At 38.7% G+C, this 18,474-nt stretch overlaps 1 protein-coding gene across 2 annotated transcripts in view; it reads left to right on the top strand.

Moving 5' to 3' along the window:
* Positions 1-881: 881 nt before the first annotated feature.
* Positions 882-18,474, top strand: part of PPP2R2A (protein phosphatase 2 regulatory subunit Balpha) — an 85,477-nt gene continuing 67,884 nt past the window's right edge. For both annotated transcript variants that reach the window (XM_077868776.1, XM_077868778.1), the window contains exons 1-2: positions 882-1,189; positions 3,226-3,300. In XM_077868776.1, the coding sequence (XP_077724902.1) occupies positions 1,183-1,189; positions 3,226-3,300 (82 nt within the window). In that variant the 5' untranslated portion in view covers positions 882-1,182. The remainder of the gene's footprint in view (positions 1,190-3,225; positions 3,301-18,474) is intronic.

Below are 18,474 nucleotides of genomic sequence, written 5' to 3'. Positions count from 1 at the left end.
GAGGGAGAAGCAGGCTCCCTCCCCGCGGGGACCCCGACGTGGGGCTCGATCTCAGAACTCCGGGCTCATGACCTGAGCCATCCAGGTGTCCCTGCTGCATCCTTCAATGACGTGCATACACATTCCCTCTTGGCCGATGACTGGGGTTCCCGTTCTCTCCCCCTTATACCTCTCCACTCCGGCTGAAGCTGCTTTCAACACAAATCTAATAATAACAGCAGCAAATTCTTATCACGGACTCTAAGTCATTTCATCTTTGAAACCATCCTACGAGGTAGGATGGAGCATTCGGCAGCCGGGCGGCCGCTTCCACTCTTCCATCTTCCAGCAGGACGGACCCGGGCCACTTGGTCGGCCACGGTCCGCTACTAGCAAACTCGGTTTTCCGTCCAGAAAACACTGAGCCGCTCTCAGTGGCCAAGGGCTGTCGCCTCAGTTCCCGGGGCCCGGGAGAAAGTATTTCATTCGCCCAGACGGAGCCGGCCCAGCTGCGTCCTTCTCGGGGCCGCGAACTTTCCCCCTGGGCCGAGCCGCCGAGCGTGCACCCTTCGTCCTTTGCTGCACGGGCCACGGGGTCACCAGTTTAAGGAGGAACGCGGTGGGCTCGGGGACGCAGCGTCGCACGGACCCCCGGAGCTCGCGGCTGGAGCCCGCCCCGGAGTCCGCAGAGGCCGCGGCCAGGCTCCCGAGCACCCCGCGCGGCAGAGGGCGCGGCGTGGAAGCCCCGCGGGCCCGGAGGAAGGGGCGGGGCCTGGAGCCCGGCCGGCCGCGCCCCGCCCCTCCCCCTCGGTCTCCGCCCCGCCCCGCCCCGCCCCGCCTCGCCCCGCCCCGCCCCTCCGGCCCGGCCGCCCCGCCCCCGGTGACGTCACTGGCCAGGCCAGCCGGCGCCATTTTGAAAGTGGAGTCGCCTACCCCTGCCGCTGCCGCCGCCGCCGCTGTCGTAGCTGCCGCCGCCGCTGCCGGAGAAAGAGCGAGAGCGGGGAAGCCCCAGAGTGAAATCCACCATCCTGCTGGCTCGTCTGCCCGCCCCTCCTTCCTTCTCCCCCGACCCCCGCCCTCTCCCCCCACAGGTGCCATCCGCCGCCATCCGCCCTCTCTACCCCCCCATCCCCAGGTGAGGGGGGTGAGTTCAGGAAGCGGAGACCCCGAGGACCCCGGCAGGGTCACCATTTGCAGCGCAACATGGCAGGTAAAGGAGAAATCACCCTCGTCCACTGACAAGGCACCGCTTCCTTCCTTCTCCCTCCATCACCCCCTAGCGACCGCCGGCGCCTCCCGTAGAGCCACGGGGCGCCCCTCGGGTCTCCGGGAGTCGGTCAGGCGGGGTGGGGTGGGGGCGGGGAGGGCTGTGGGGGGGCGGGGGTCGCAGTGAGCGCGACGGGGCTCCGGAGCGAGGGCTGGAGGCTCGGCACGGGTGGGGGTGGGGAGTGTGCCGGCGAGCCGGGGGTAAGGCGTGGGTGGGGCGGGGTGGGGGCGAGCGCCGACTCGGCCCTCCCGCTCTGGGGCCCGCTCCCCTCGCCCCCCCTCCTCGGCCAGCCCCCGCCGCTCCCCGGGGCTTATTTTAAGCGCCCTTCCTTCATTTAATTCCTATTTTTTTCCTCCCCTGCTGCAAGCCTTCTGGGTGTTTATATTAATGTATTTTTGCCCTGAGAAGAGTGCTTTACAAGTTAAAATACAATGGGGACCTATGTGTATTCCCCCCCTCCCCTCCCCTCCCCTGCCCCCTTGCAACTGTGGGTAGGTACGTCTATTTTTGAGACCATGAACCTAAATTTTTTTTTTTTTTTTTTTTTTTTGGTCTCGAACTAGTTCCCTTTCGTTTCTCACCCTTCGTGTCCAAAGAGTGCAGGGCCCCCTCATACCCCCCAAGTTGCATGAAAAATGTAATTTAAACTTTGCGTTTTCGTGTGTTAGGTTTTTTTTTTTTTTTTTTTTTTTTTTTGCGCAGATGTCCTTTTCCCAAAAGGGTTTCGTAGAGTTAGTTAAAATAGTTGTGGAGTTCAGTGTTATAAATAGCCAAGAGGAGAGAGAGATGTAGGTAAAAGCCTGGTGCGGGGCGGTGCGGGGGTTGGGGGGGGGGTGGGTGGGAAAGGATGCATACAGAAAAACCAGCTTGGAATATTTAGCAAGGAAGGAAGGTGAAGGGAGAGAAAGGTGATTGCTTTGAGGATGATTTTTTTTTTTTTTTTTAAATACGTTTTGATGTCGCTGAACGTCTTCGTTCTTTTAGGAGAACCAATTCTAGAGCTTGATTCAGTCGTTCCCTCCTCCCCCCCCCCCCCCCCCCATAGAACCAGGACATTTCCTCCCTCCCCAGTGCTTGGGAGCGAAATAGAAACATTCAGGGACTAAATCAATTTTTCATGCTTCTCCCAAGATAAGAACCTTTAAATGATAAGACCTTTAAGAAAAAGTTGAGGTGTGTTGGGTTGGACTTAACGTCTTGCTGTAAATAAGTTGGCTCTTTGGCCTTGTTGAATGATTAAATGAAATTAAAATTGTTTTTGCACAAGATGACGACCAACTAGTGAAATTGTTTGTAAGGTCCTTTGGATTCTGAGGGATAAGGTGAAGGGAGGCAGAGCAAGCTTCCTCTGACAGTCTCTACACCCGCATTGTTTTTTTTTTTTTTTTTTTCTCGTTTTCTTTTCCTGTCTGGAGCCAGTGATTTGCTGGTAATGAAATGCAAAGAAATGGGTGGTGAGTGTTGTTGTGTTTGCTGTGTGTGCGCTTTGGCGATTGGGTTCATATGAATCATTACTCCTCACCCAGGCAGTAATGTTCCTGAAGTTTTCTCTTCGGTCCATGTTTTATGGTAGTTTAACCTTATTAACCCTTCTGCAGGTTTTTGTAAACTTAAAGGAAAACTGTCTTAACTTTTGGTATTTACTTTTCTCTGGTAGGTCTTGAGTGACTGTCAGGCTTTTGCTGTATTTGAGGGAAGGGCAAATGGAAGTTTTGAACACATGCACAATGTTAATGGTAGCACATGGCCTTTAAATATTTCATACCTGGAATCTCTCTCTCCCCCCCCCTTTTTTTTTAATGCAGTACCAACTATTGGAGACTAACCTTCTTCCAAATTAGTGCTCTGGGCTGGTTGTGGTTGTATGTGTGGGCAGTAGTAGGCTATTAGTATCATGCCAACCATGGATACCATCTCTGTGTTTACGAGAGTAAACATGAACAGAACTCAGTTTTAATTGGTATGTTTTCTTTTTCCAGGAGCTGGAGGAGGGAATGATATTCAGTGGTGTTTTTCTCAGGTGAAAGGAGCAGTAGATGATGATGTAGCGGAAGGTAAGAAAGCATTGAATAATGCAAAATTTGAGTATGGAATCTTCAGAATCTTGATTATTGAAGGATTTCCTTGTAGCTAGTTTAAGAATATACTGCGTTTATTGTCTGACCAATGGAGGAACAGTTTTAAAAGTCATCTTTCTGGAAGACATTCAGTCTTCTATTTTTAATACCTTGTATTAATAATACCCTTATTATTAATACCTTGTATCATTTTTTATCTCTATTAAGTGAAAGGAGCATTAGATGATGATGTATATAAAACTTGTCACAAGAAAAATCTAAGGTTCATATGGTAAAGGTTTCTTGACTGTAAATTTCCTGTACAAATAAGTGGTGATGCATTTTCATGTTCGTACGTCAGTTTTAGATAATCGTGTTAAAATAGGCGTCATCAACGTTTAGCTCAGAAACATTTTTGAATGACTGTCATTCATTTTTGGGTAAGATTTTTAGTGTTTAACTGGCATACTTTCAAAGTGTGGTGTTGACATTCTGTGAAGAAATGCTGGCTCAAATGATACATTTTATTGTCTTGTAAGGATTAATTTAGATGGATGAGGAAGCAACAGTGCTGTAGACATATAGCATGGCTTCTGGGGAGCTTATTCTTGTGCAGTTAGAAGCTGGGTTTGATCAGTTGAAGTACTTAAGTCTTAATTCTTTGCCAAATTTGTTTTATTAGTGTATTTCAAAAACTTAAAAAGTTTTGAAATGTTACAGTTTTGCACTTAATTTGAGATGGTCTTAAGGTGGTGGAGGCATTATTTCCCATAAAGTAGTTGTGTCATTTCATTGTTCAGAAATATTTATAAAGTTTGGATTTTAATGGCATTCTGTCTTGAATTACAGTAGGAATTTCCCAACAAAACTAAAATGAATTAAAATGTCCTTTTAGTTTAAAAAAATTTGTCTAGTGAAAGTTTACAAATCTTCTCTCTTTAGGTTGTATTGTCCTCCTTTTAAGATCCTATTTCTGACCTACTGTCTGCAGTACTGTTTGTTTTGAGGATTTCCTCAGGTGATGGTAGGATGATGGCTTGTGTTGAGCCAGTCAGATGCTTGGATTTGCCTGTGTCTCTGTCATTCTCAGTGAAGTGTCTGATCAGCTTGATGTGTCCTTTTTGGAGCCAGTTGGCATACATTGTACTTGTGATACTTTACAGAGCAGTATCACATTTCTTTTCTATTGAATCCTCATCTTTTTCAGATGAGAAATCAGAAGCCTTAGTTAAGAGACTCACTTATGGTCACACAAATAGTGCAAATCAAGGTTTTCTGGTGAAGCTTGTGGTGGTTGACTTGTTGAGAGAAATCCTTTAAGTTCAAAAGAGGACTCGTGTTACTCATTTTATAATTCCATTACCTGTTGAATATTAGGCACTCAGATATTGTATCATTTATTCTGTGCTGTTGTATAATACTCGTTATGAGAATGCTATATACTTGGAAACTATTCCTGGGTTAATTTCCATTTATTTTTTATATCAAAGATCTGTTGAGCTTCCTAAATATTGAGCACTGGGGCTGCCAAGTATCTGGGACATAAACCCTGCCCTGAAGGAGCTCATGGTTTACTTGCTAAACTAAGTAGGCAGAGAGACCACATAGATTTTATTTAATTAGAAGAAATTGGTGGTTCTAAACTTACCTAACTGAATCAAATGATAGTTTGTGATATGTATGATGGAATCAGTTGTAGTTTTCTTCTGCTGATACTTAGTAGCTACATTTTGCTCCTGATTGATGAAATACTTTTTTTTTTTTTTTTTTGAGGTTGTTAAATAACACTTTAACATATAGTGAGTGCATTCCTAGTGTCTTAACATGCTGAGGTTTGGTATGTATATTTTAGTAAAAACATGACTTAACTCTAGTACTTCTGTTTATGCTGCTGTAGTATTAAACACCTAATTTTCAAATTTTACTTTTAATTTTTTTTTTGCATACTGTAGTTTTGCATGTCATAGTCTATTATGTTACTAAGGGAAGATTTGCTTTTCTTAAATAGGATGAATATGTTTCCCCTCTTGTTTTAGACTGTAAACTCTAAACAGGTTACATCTAGCTAAATCTTCAGTTTAGCTTGCCTGTTTTCTGTTAATGATGCATTGCAGCTTCTTTCCCATCAAAGGCTCCAAATTGTCTTTCCCCTCCTACATGCAGTAGCTGTCACAGCATACCATTTTTACTTCTGTAATGCTTTAGTCTTCTTTCCATACCCACTGTCACCTTAGTTCAGGTTCTTAGTATTTTTCATCCAGGTTGCAGTAACTTCCTAAATGATTTCCTGCTTCTTGTCCTCTGTTCTGCTTCTAAGTTAATCTTAAATGCTATCCCATTTTTATGTTCCTCAGAAATCTTCAGTGGTCACTGCTTCCCCAGGATTATAAATTACATTCAAGTATTTCAGCCTAGAATATGAGGTGTTTCACCAGTATGACCCCTGTTTCTAAGTTCATCTGCTAAGAGGGTTTATGATCCAGCTAAATGGATGCTGTTCTTCAAATCCTGTACAGTCTTACTATTGGGTCTTTGCTGTTTCCACCTTGGAATGCCTTATACACTCCTCCCACAATTTATTGCTTTTATCAGAATTCTTCAAGTCACATCTGTAACTCTTCTATTCATCTTCCTTTTTTGGAAGTATTTTAAAAAATCTTTCTTCATAGTGCTTTGTATTTATTACTTATCCTAAACCTTTGCTGTTACACTGTGCAGGACTAATGCATCTTTGTGCTCTATGCAGAACATCCTATACAAGCTGCTATGCTTAGAACAACGCCTGGTGCATAGTAGGTGTTGAGTATTTGTTGAATGAAGGAATGTGTTAATATTATGAGGCTTTGAAGGGGGAAAGAGATACGTTGAAAAGAGGATTGTGATATGCTTCTGAAAATCATGGATGTATCCACTTGGCAGGCTTTATAACGGGATTGATGTTATACAGCTGTGTAATGGAAAGAAGTTTTTATCTTGGTGACAAACGAGTGGTTTCTGTTGTTGTTCTTTTACTCTAATCTTGTTAATTCTCAAAGTTGTTTTAGGAAAGAAACAGTCCAATGTTATTACTACTGGTAAGTTAAATTGTGTGAAAAAAAAAGTTAAATTGTGTGGGAGATAAAGGGCTCTTTGGGGGACTGAATTTAGAAAGAAGTCTTTACTGGACTTAATTAAGGCTCAATTTGTCATTAAGTATATTGCAGAATTAAGAATTTTGATGTTTTACCAAATAGTCTGACCTTTGGCCAATGTAGGCTCTTACTGGGATACTTATTCTATGCACACATCTCTTTAGGCACTTGAAGTGGTTTATCTTTGGTATAGTCACTTGTCTAGAAGGGGAGGTACTAAAATCTCTATCCCTCAGTCTCATGTCCTGCAGTTTTCCTTTTAATCTTTGTGGTAGTGGTAATAAGATTTTATCATATTCTGTAATTGAAAATTTTCCTTTATTGACTACTTGCTCTCATGAGACAGTGCGTAGTTACAGACACTGGTGCTAGGCCACATAGTTTGAATCCTACTCAGCCCTCTGCTAGCTTTGTAATCTTGGGCAAATTAACTCACCTTTGTGCCATTTTCCTCTCTAAAATTAAGATCACAATAAAATCTTATGGTGGTGTTTTTGTGATTTTTAAATGAGTTAATATGCATAAAGCAGAAGCCTGACACATAGTAAGGGTGTTATAAGGATTTAGCTGTTATTTTTTTGAACACTTATGGCAAATAAGAGTTGGAGAAGGAGAAAACTGGGCAATTGTTTTTAAAGGCTACTAAGGATTTCTTCTCAAAGTGGGGATGGTATGTATATTTTACACATATTCTTTAATTCCAATGACACATAGTTCAGAAAACATTCAAAACTAAACCATAGCCTTAGAGACACATACTAAACTGGTAGGTAAAACTCTGAAGAAAAGCTACAAAATAATTGCTATAAAAGCCAGTATGTGGTGGTTACCTTTAAGTGATGGAAGGGAGTTCTTGGAAGGGAGTCTGGGAGCCTCATGGAGATGGTATCCTGACTGGGTGACAGTTGTACTGATTAACTGATTATCCTGGACATTTTTCTTTTCTTTTCTTTTTTTTTTTCTTTTTAATATTTAATTTATTCATGAGAGACAGAGAGAGGCAGAGACATAGGGATAAGCATGCTTGCTGTGGGAAGCCTGATGCAGGACTCGATCACAGGACCCTGGGATCACGACCAGAGCCAAAGGCAGATGTTCAACAACTGAGCCACGCAGGCACCCCCTGGACATTTTTCTTTTGATTTTTGATTTTCTGTATTTGTTAGATTTCACCCCAAAAGAGTGTGCGTGTGTTTAAATCAATACTGTATTAAAAAAGGGTTTAGAGTGAAAACTGGCAATCCCTACCTTCATCTACTCCCTAATCCTCCCTCATCCTTCTAAAGACGATTATATTGGACTCTTTCAACTGTATTCCCTGGTGCTTATTTTTTTGTGAGTGAAATGATACTAATATTTCTCATCCATTTTAGACATAACCAGGTGACTTTCCTCTCTAGTAGATGAAGCTTAAGCTGTTCCCCTTATCAACCCCATGCCCCAATGTTTTAACATATAGTATGGTTAAATTAGAAGTTGGTGCTTACATTGTTAGGAGCATGCACATGTTCACTGCTGAACCAAGACTACTCTACATTGTTCCTCGTGTACCAGTTCATTTGTCCTAAAGCTAATAATTGCCCATTTTTAATTTGCCTAGTTTTTTTTGTATTTGCATTTTGTATTTTTATTTTTTATATTTGTGTTTTTGTTTTTTTTAAGATTTTACTTATTTATTCATGAGAGACAGAGAGAGAGAGAGAGAGGCAGAGACACAGGCAGAGGGAGAAGCAGGCTCCATGCATGGAGCCCGATGTAGGACTCGGTCCTTGGTCTCCAGGATCAGGCCCTGGGCTGAAGGCGGCGCTAAACCACTGAGCCACCTGGACTGCCCTATATTTGCGTTTTTTAAAAAACACTTTGTTATGGGAGATTTTGAACATTACAGAAAATGTGTGGAATAGTGCATTGAACCTCCATCACCCAGCATCATCAACCCATGGCCGTTGCTGCCCCTTTTATACATCACTTGATCCCTTTCCAGCCCTTTGTATTTAGCAGTAGAAACATTACTGATTTTGTTTTTATAATCAGGATTCAACAAACTAGAAAACCAAGGTCATCAGTTTAAAGTGTTTAAAGTGAAACAAAAATAATTTTTCCTAATTTTTTTTTTTTTTGCAGCACCAATACTTAGTAATCTATTGTTTGCTTAAGTTTTAGTTGTGGAAATATTAAAAATTCAAATACATGTGGATAATCTGAAGTGTGTAATTTTTGTAAACATATGGAACAATTGTTATCATTCAAGATGGTTAATTAATGTAAATTTTCAATATTGTTGAGTATTAAGTATTAATTTTAAGTTTATAATATTTTAATGCAAGTATGTATTTCCTTATCTCCATTATTTAACCTTAATTTTTTTATAGGAAGTTATTTTAGGATATGGTTTTATTACATAAAACCTTGTTTTTATGAAACTTGGATCCATATGTATTGCATCTTTCAATGCTTTGATCTTGTTTATTTTTGGTAGGATTTAGACCAATGGACTGATTTTCTTGGGGTGGGGGAGTTCAGTAGTAGAGTGTAAGTAGTCCCCAAATAAAGACCTAATAAATAAAATTGTGAAAAACAGTTTTTGGGATATCACATTAAATTTAATGGTTTTAAATGTCTAATGCTACAATATAAAAAGAATTTAATGTCATCTGTGTTCTGTGTTTCTTAGAGTGGTATGCATATTAGATTTAGGCACTAAGGCCAATCAGTAGGAAAAAAATTGTAGAACCCTGTTTTTTGCAGATTTCAAAATACAACAAAACCTAATGACCCATGGTAGAGGCCTCATTTAACATTCTTGTATCACACGTGACACTCCTCCTTGCTCTTAACACTGGTATTACTGATAGAAGTCTCATACTCATGCGATACAATCACTTAGTGTAAAGTTGCCCATTAAATAATGTGAATGACTCTCTAGTATTAGGCAGTATCCTTTTTTCTTTTAAGATATTGCATCGGTATATGCCTGGTTTAGTTGAATTGCAGAAAGAAAACTAAGCTATATTTTTAAGTTTCTTATGTCATTAAATGGGAAAATTGAATAGTTGGACATAGATATTTTAGCTAATCTCCTCAACTATGATCTCTTTTCCCCTGAAGTGATCATGGAAATTATAATTGAGCAATCAAGGATCCACAAGTTGCTTTCTTAGTAGAAGTAAAGAGAAAGTCTTGGTAATTTCTAAATTATTACTTTTTTTAAAAGTAAATAATTGAATCTGATTATTACCACTGTATAGTCAGTATGAGGAAGAGATGGCCTGGTCATCTTAAGTAGTCATAGCAGCCAGAGTTTATTGAGTGTTTAACTATGTGCCAGGTACTTTTTATACGTTAGGTGCTTTTTATATGTTTCATTAAACTTCACAAAATCTCTGTGAAATAAGTAGATGCTGTTTTTCCATATTACAAACTTGGAAGTTTAATTTATTAACTGTGTGTCTTTGAGCAGGTGTTGGAACCTAGGATTCATACTTCAAATTTAATTTTCCTTTTAATCTCCCTAATGTAATTTTACTTATTTCAAAACTTGCTACTTTTTTTGGTTAATGTGAAGGTGTTTGAGGTTGTTGGAATGTGACTTGTTTATAACAGAGTTACTTATAATGCCCAGTGGATTGCGGTTGTTTTGAAGTAATTCAATTTGGAGATTTTCTGGATTTTTCTAACAGATATTTTAAGATAGGATGTGCTGTAATTGGGCTGTACAGGCTTTATAAACCTTCTGAGGTTGTATGTAAAGTTGTATTGTGTATACTTGTACATAAGTCAGCGAGAGTCCATAACTATTATCGAAATAGCTATTTTAGAGTGTGGTCTGGTGACTCCTCAACTCATTCAAAAGGTGTATGAAGTCAAAACTATTTGTATATTAATATGATATTTGCCTTTTTGACAATGTTGATATTTGCAGCACTGGTACAAAAGCAATGTGGGTAAAGCTGCTGGTGTCTTAGTGTGAATCAAGTCTTTGGCACCAAATGGTCCCAGTAGTCATGGTAATCTATACCATGTACCAGCAGTTTAAAAATGCCAGTTTTACATATGAATGTTTTTGGTGAAGCAGTAAAAACTAATTTTATTAAATCTTGACTCTTTGAGTTACATGTGTGTTAAACATTCTGTGTGACAAAATGAGGTACACCAAAGCACTCTGCTACAGATCAGAATACGTGTTGTTTGGAGGAAAAGCATTCGTGTGCTTATTTGGGTATTAAGCTGAACTAGCTATCTGCTCCTTTCATGGAACATTATTTTTGTTAGAACTACTGACAAGGGATGGTTATTCAGATTTGGATATTTAGCAGACATCTTCTCAAATGAACAGTGAATTTGTTGCCTCAATGGACACAGTCTTTGTTGCCCATGATGGAATTTGAGCTTTCAAGCAAAAGTGAGAATTTTGGAAAACATGTTTTGATCATCTTGAGTTGGATAACTTCCCAATACTTAAAGATTTTTCAGATGAGATCAGTAGTATTAATGACTGTAATTTTTGATGAAATGTAATGAAATGTATCAACGTTTGGAAGCTCTGAATATCTGGATGACTCTGAATCGGTGTTTCACAACTATCCAATGCCTGTGATGGTAAAAAAAAAATGCATAAGTAAAAGTGCAAGGTACAGCAATGGATATTAATGTAACAGACAATGGTTTCAGATTCCACAAACTTTTAAGAAACTACCACTTGTCCAGTTTGGGTATAGTATCAAAGGAATATCCATACTGCCTAAAAAGCCTATTAAAATACTCCTACCTTTTCAATCACATACCTGAATGAGGGTGGATTTTCTTTGTATATTTAACCAATGCAATGCAGTGGAGTGTGTTGAGTGTAGTAGTCAAAATCTAGGTGTCTTTCATTTCAGCCACACATTAGATTTGCAGCATTGTAAAACAGTGCCATTCTTCTTGCTAATTTTTTGCTGAGAGTAAAGTCATTCATCTTTTTTTGTTAATGTGTAGGGTTTATCATTAATATTTTTAAATTGATAAGTATTTTAAAATTTGTAAGGCCTTTGGGGTCCTCGGATTTTAAGTGTAAAGAAATCACTGCCCTCTAGAAATAGCTGACAGCCATTGGTTTAGTCTGGTCAAAGGTTTCACTGTATTAATGCTTTAAAAAAGTCTCACAGACCACAAGATAAGTGATCAGAGCAGTATGCTGCTTTTGTGCATGAATATCTGAAGTGATATCTCCTGTGACTCGATATTGTTGTTTCAGCCTATTCCCTCACTTTAGATACCAAATTAGATGTACCTTAAGCTCTTTCATCTGGTGATTTTGGTGAAGGAAGGATACTTTTAGGATTTTAAAATACCTATTTTTAAACTTAACCTCCCTTGCAGAGATTACATACTATATTTGTCAAAATACTTTGGATCTAAAAGGTGTTTTTTTTTTTTAGGGCATTTCCCACTATCTGCTCAGTCCAGTTAACATTAACACTTACTGTAGGATTACTGAGTTCCTTAGAGCCTGGTGTGCTGCCATTTCTGGTTGCTGCCTGGTTCTTTGAAATGAGTTGGTGACCTTGGAATTGTGTTTTATTTTGAGCCCAACATGTAGCACTTTGATGTGTGTGTGTGTTTTTTTCTTTTTTTTCTTGTAAGAAAGGCATAAAATTGGCACTGTAATTTTCTATTTCCCAACTCTATTAATTACTATAGGGAGGAAAGGGAAAGAGGACTGTTTTCTTTAAATTTTACTTTTTTTAAAGTTTATTTTTTAGTAATCTCTACACTCTGTGGGGCTCAAACTCACAGCCCTGAGATCAGGAGTCGCGTGCTCTTCTGACTGAGCCAGCCAGTCACCCCTAAATTTTACTTTAAAGTACAGCATAGGGGATCCCTGGGTGGCTCAGCGGTTTAGCGCCTGCCTTTGGCCCAGGGCGCGATCCTGGAGTCCCGGGATCGAGTCCCATGTCGTGCTCCCGGCATAGAGCCTGCTTCTCCCTCCTCCTGTGCACTCTGCCCCCCCCCCATCATAAATAAATAAATAAATAAATAAATAAATAAATAAATAAATAAATAAATACAGCATAATTCTTAAAATAGTTGCTGAATTTCCCATTCTAAGAATGCAGTATTAGCCTTTTATTGCTTAATATTTTCAGTATTTTTTTTGGCTCTTTTTCTATCCTTTAGAGAACACTTGTCAAAGTACTGTATGTATGCCTTTTAAAACTGGCTACACCAGTTTCCCATATGCGTTTAAATGTTAGGTTTGTTAAAAAAGAAACAACTAATTATTTTTAACGTATTTAGTTAATCTTCGTCGTTAATTAAAATGTCACCCAGGTCTTTGCCTGAGTCATATGTGGAATCCTTGGCAAATCATGATGGAATGCTTTTCTATAAGTCGCTATACAAAAGAGGTTATGCTTTTGTAATTTTTTGTTTCTTTTCGTTGATTTCCTTTTTGAATGTTTCAATATCAGTTGGGATTTTCTCTTCTGGAACCTTTGAATTATTTCTTTTATCCAGTTCAAGGAGGTTCATAGACCAGTGACCCTATTTAAAAACCTCTGCTTTAACCTAAAGTTTTGCCTGTGGTTATATGCCTGCTGAAATTTGGAAGAGTTGAGGATATTTTATATGGAAATAATAGCTTTTGGACTGTATTTTTTTTCTTAGGAGTCCTCTTAGTACTTAGTGTTCCTGCTATGATATTAGAAGGATGAATCTTTTCTAAGATACTGGACTTGACAGCTTTAGTATATTCTCATCTTTTTTTTTTTTTTTTTTAATTAAAAATTTCTGTCTCTTTAACCACAGGTAAAATCATTAGAGGAATATATTGGGTTTTGAATCAGTTTTTTGTTTTATACTTAATTCAGAAGAAATCTAAACTTCTTCGGTAGCCCATAATAAGAGAGAAACCAAAGTATAGATAAAAGAGATTGATGAGAAAATTTTCTAAGTTTTCTAAAGATCTGGGAAAATGTTAACTTTTAGAACCTGGCATTGTAGGTAGGGTGTCAAGTCTCTTTTGTATGAAAGTGGAGATAGAACCTTCTTGGTGTTACCTGTCTTTATTTTTTCCAGCTTACCACAAGAGTCCTATGGGTCTGCAATAGATGTGTTTTTAAGGTAGCATAAGAGGAATCTTGAATACATTCTTGTTGGCATATAGATTGGGAAGGTTGTAGGCAGTAAATAATTCTTGTCAAATTCTTTAGGGATGCAGCATGCAAAAATGGTTATGGGACCTGGTAGTTGAGAAAGGGATTGCTCCTAGTCTTTTTTCCCCCTTGACATAAAAGGAGAAATGATTCTTTTTTAGTGGCAGAACCAATTCTTCAAGCAAAATGCTTCTTAGCTTATAAAATAAAAAAAATTATTTTAAAACATTTTTAATTGTTAAAAACCCATAACAAAGTTTACCATATTAACCATTTTTAAGTATACACTCGAGCGTTAACTGTATTTACATTGTTGTGAGGCTATCTCTAGACTTTTCATATTGCAAAAGTGAAACTGGACCTGTTTAGCAGTTCCCCATTCTCTCCTCCGCCCCTGGTATCCACCATTTTGCTTTCTGTTTCTATGAATTTGACTACTTTAGATACCTCCTACAAATGGAATCATACAGTATTTGTCTTTTTGTGGGTGGCTTATTCATGTCCTGAGGTTCATCCATGTTGTAGCATTTGATAAGTTTTTCTTCCTTTTTAAGGCTGGATGATACTATGTTGTATGTACATACCACATTTTGTTTATCCATTCATGCGTTGATAGACATTTAGGTTGCTTCAACTCTTTTTATATATAACTGGGGTTTCTGTGGGAAGGAACAGCAGAAGTGCTTCCTTTAAATGACTGGAGGTGGACAGAGCCCTGGATAGAACATGAAAATACCAGAGTAGAAGATGATAATACAGATTGGTACTGCTGTGCTACATATCTGTTTATCCCAGATTAGCAGTTTTCAAACTAGAACTGGATTACTTTATTTTGTAGGCTATTTCAGGATAGGGTTAAACAGAGTCTAAGTTTTTGACCAAAGTTCTACCTCATTTGTTTTGTAATTTCTAGTTTAAAAATAGAAAATCCCATGGATTTTGTAAATCACATTTCATTATTGTAAGCCTCTTTATATTAACAGTGAAGACAACCAGTATGTTATTTCATGTTTTAATTAAGCAAAATCTTCATCGTGATAAGAATATTTGGTAACTATTGTTTTTCTTTGTAATGAAATTGTAGATAAGGAATGATCAAGGTTGTCTTTTTTGACATTATTGTCATTTTGTACCCAAGGACAGGACAGTGAAGCTCAAAGTTGTGCAATGTTAACCTAAGATTGTGAGTTATTCTGTCTGCTTTTTAGGCTTCCACGTTCCTTTTCTGTGGTTCAGTTTTTAAAAATACTATTTGACTAAAAACCCAAATCTCTGGTTTTCATAGGGAAAGAGCAGAGAACTAAGGTGACACCTTACTTAACTTATCCACAAGTCAGCAAGAATATGTTGAGTACCCAGTGCTGTGGAGAATGTGAGGCCGTAGCTTTATATATCCTTCACTTTAGGTATATTATGAGGGTCAATTTTATTACGGTAAGCCTTTTCCATCACACCTTCTGACTTCTGGTATTAACCTGTCCTCATTACTGGGAGAGTCTTGGCTAATCCTATGTAAAAAATTTACAAGTGATGTTAGAATGTGAGTAATAAATTGTTTTCTTTCTTCCAAGTTGACATGCTTTTTGATATTGAGATGGTGCTATAGTATAAATACTTGGTTGTTCATGGAGTTAAATATGAAAGAATCACACGTATCTCAAGTTTTTCTAAGACACGACTCTTTCTGTGGTTTTAAATGGTGTGAGTTGAATTTATTAATGAAATTATTGGAGATCTTTCCAGATAAATGTGGTAGCCTGTAAGCCTTTTTCTCTCTTCCCTCTATCCTATGTGTTTTGATCAGTTTGGCAGTTCCTTAAAAAGTTAAATATAGATTTAACCATATAATCCAGCAATTCTCTTCTTCAGTGTATACTTCAGAGAACTTTTACATGAATGTTTGTAGCGACATTACTTATAATAGCCAAAAAGTGGAAATAGACCAAATGTCTGTTAATTGATGACGAATAAAGAAAAGGTGGTGGTGTATCTGCACAATGGAATATTATGCAGCCATAGAAAGCAGTGAAGTGCTGTTACATGCTGCAACATGGATGAACTTGGAAAGCAGTATGCTGAGTTGAAGAAGTTGGTCACAGAAGACCACATATTATATGATTCTGTTTATGTGAAATATCCAGAAGAGACAAATCTATCAAGACAAAATAGATCAGTGGTTGGTAGGGCCAGTGGAGGGTGGGTATGACTGCCAGTGGGTACAGCATTTCTCTAACTATGTGATGAAAATGTTCTGGAATTAGTGATGGTTGCACAATTCTGTGAATGTAGTTAAATACTGAATTGTACACTGAATTTGACAAACGAATAATAGTAAATAAACTTTTTAGATTACTTACACTTACAGATTGTCAATCCAAATAGTGCAAGAGGTATAGAGTGAAAGTATGTCTCCCTCTTAACCCCATTCTCCCAGGTTCTATGTCCCTAGAGATAACTGTCACAAATTTCTTACATACGGTTTCAGAAGTGTTTCATAGTTGCATGTTTTTAATTTAACAGAGCATGTTTTAGCATTTTATTTGAAAGTGGGGAAATACATTCCAGAGATCCATGATAGGCAAAGTATGTATAGGACTTATCTTAGAGAGGATCTAATGAATTGCCTAAGTAGCTACCATTTTCTTTTAACTGTCCTGTGATTTTTTTTTTTTAATAAGATTCTCAGCTTTTTTTTTTTTTTTAAGATATTTTTATTTATTCATGAAAGACACAGAAAGAGAGAGGCAGAGACATAGGCAGAGGGAGAAGCAAGGCTCCATGCAGGGAGCCCAATGTGGGACTTGATCCTGGAACTTCAGGATCACACCCTGAGCTGAAGGCAGATGCTTAACCACTGAGCCATCCAGGTGTTCCCTGTCCTGTGATTTCTATAGCTGTAGTCTGGAAGAGTTGCTGAGGAAGTTGTATGTGTTTGGGATGTGCATCTAGATGTATAATTAGTAGACTCTACAGCTAAGTAAAATTTATGAAATAATGTGTAATAATGAAGTAATAATGTCTAAGGTATCCAGATCTTTAAAAATAATAATTTGGGTCCATTGATACCTGAAGTCTGTCTCTTACTCCCTCATTAAAGTAGACCTTGCATTTTCTCCATTTGAATCTTATTGTGCTTGATGTGATGTTTGAAGTGACTAGGTCTTTTTTTTTCAGGTGATGATTTATAACTAACTTACATATTATAAAGTAGGCTAGATCCTAAAGACCTACTGTGTCTTTTTTTCCCCTTCTCCTTTTGTGTCTTTTTGACTACTCAGTAAATACTTAGCTCCTTTTGTTCAGATGTCCACCATCTCTAATTCTGAACCAGATTGCTTGGAAATTTTGTTATGTCATGATTTTTGCACTGCTCAGGTTGCTGTTAATACAGTTTCATCAAATTCTTCTGTGGTATTTCTTTAATATTAAGGATTTTTATTATTTAAGGAAAAATAACTCCATATAAACATAAACATATTTTAAAAGTAAGTGCTGTGCGCCTGGGTGGTGAAGTCAGTTAAGTGTTGGACTCTTGATTTTGGCTCAGGTTGTGATCTTGGGATTGTGGGATCAACCCCTATATCGGGTTCAGCTCCGAGTCTGCTGTAAGACTCTTACTCCTCTTACTCCTTCATCCTGTCCCTCTGCCCATCACCCCTGTGTTTGTGCACACATCCTCTCTCTAAAATTAATAAATCTTTAAAAAAAAGTACTCAAGAAACTTAGGTAACTGCCAAACCAGTGTTTTGCGTGCGTTACCATTTAATCTTCACAGCCAGCCTCTGAGGATAGGTATTATTTATTATTTTCATTTTGTAGATGAGGAAATCAAGAATTAGATAAAGTAACTTGATCAGGGTCACACAGTGGTAAGTGGGGGAGCCAGAGGTTGAGCCTTGGTTCTTCTGACTTGAGAACTACCATAAGTGGGATGCCTGGGTGGCTCAGTGGTTAAGTGTCTGCCTTCAGCCCAGGGCATGATCCTGGAGACCCGAGATTGAGTCCCGCATCGGGCTCCCTGCATGGAGAGTCTGCTTCTCCCTTTGCCTCTGCCTCTCTCTCTCTTCTGTGTATCTCATGAATAAAATGTTTTTGTTTTTGTTTTTTTTTAAAAAGATCCAGAAACAAAGGAGGATTACCGTAAGTAATCATATATAATCTCAGCATTTTTAGATAAGATCTATTAACATTTCGACATAGATCTGTTCTTTTTCTGCTGTGAATATGTATTTTAAAAATTAGCGTTACATGTGTAGTTTTTTATAATGCTTTTTCCCCGAATTAACATCTAAGAAGATAAATGGCTCTTCTACTTGATTTGGGCAATAGCTTTTGATACTGTAAATTTATGATGAACATCCTTGTGAGAATCTTACTACTTTAGGGTATATTTCTAGAAGTGGAGTTGCTGGTCAGAAATGTGACCTTTTTTGTGGCTTAAAGAATGTATTACTAAATTGCCTTAGAAAGTTGGTGTTGATTTTCATGTTAGCAGTGAATAGGAGTTACCCATTTCCTGATCTGTTGACAATGTCTAGCACAATATTACCATTCAGTACAATTTTTTTTCACTTGTTTGAACATGTTTAAGTATATAGAATCTGTTCATGTCCTTTGTTATTCTTTGTGGGTGCTTTTCTTATTCATTTGTAATAGCTAAACCCCTACCCCCTCTCATCACCATAACTGAGCAAAGTTGTATGGAAGCTCAGAAACATAATTTGGGTCTAGAGTAGATGGGAAAGTCTTTCGAAATGAAGTGATTTTGTCCGTTTTTGGCAGGCAGTAGAAGGCAGAGGGTAAGAAAAAAACATCTGGGGTAGCCCCGGTGGCGCAGCGGTTTAGCGCCACCTGCAGCCTGGGGTGCGATCCTGGAGACCCTGGATTGAGTCCCATGTCAGGCT

This window comes from Canis aureus, chromosome 24 (assembly GCF_053574225.1).
Source record: "Canis aureus isolate CA01 chromosome 24, VMU_Caureus_v.1.0, whole genome shotgun sequence".
NCBI classification, from domain to species: Eukaryota; Metazoa; Chordata; class Mammalia; order Carnivora; family Canidae; genus Canis; species Canis aureus.
This window is presented reverse-complemented; position numbering and strand designations above follow the sequence as displayed.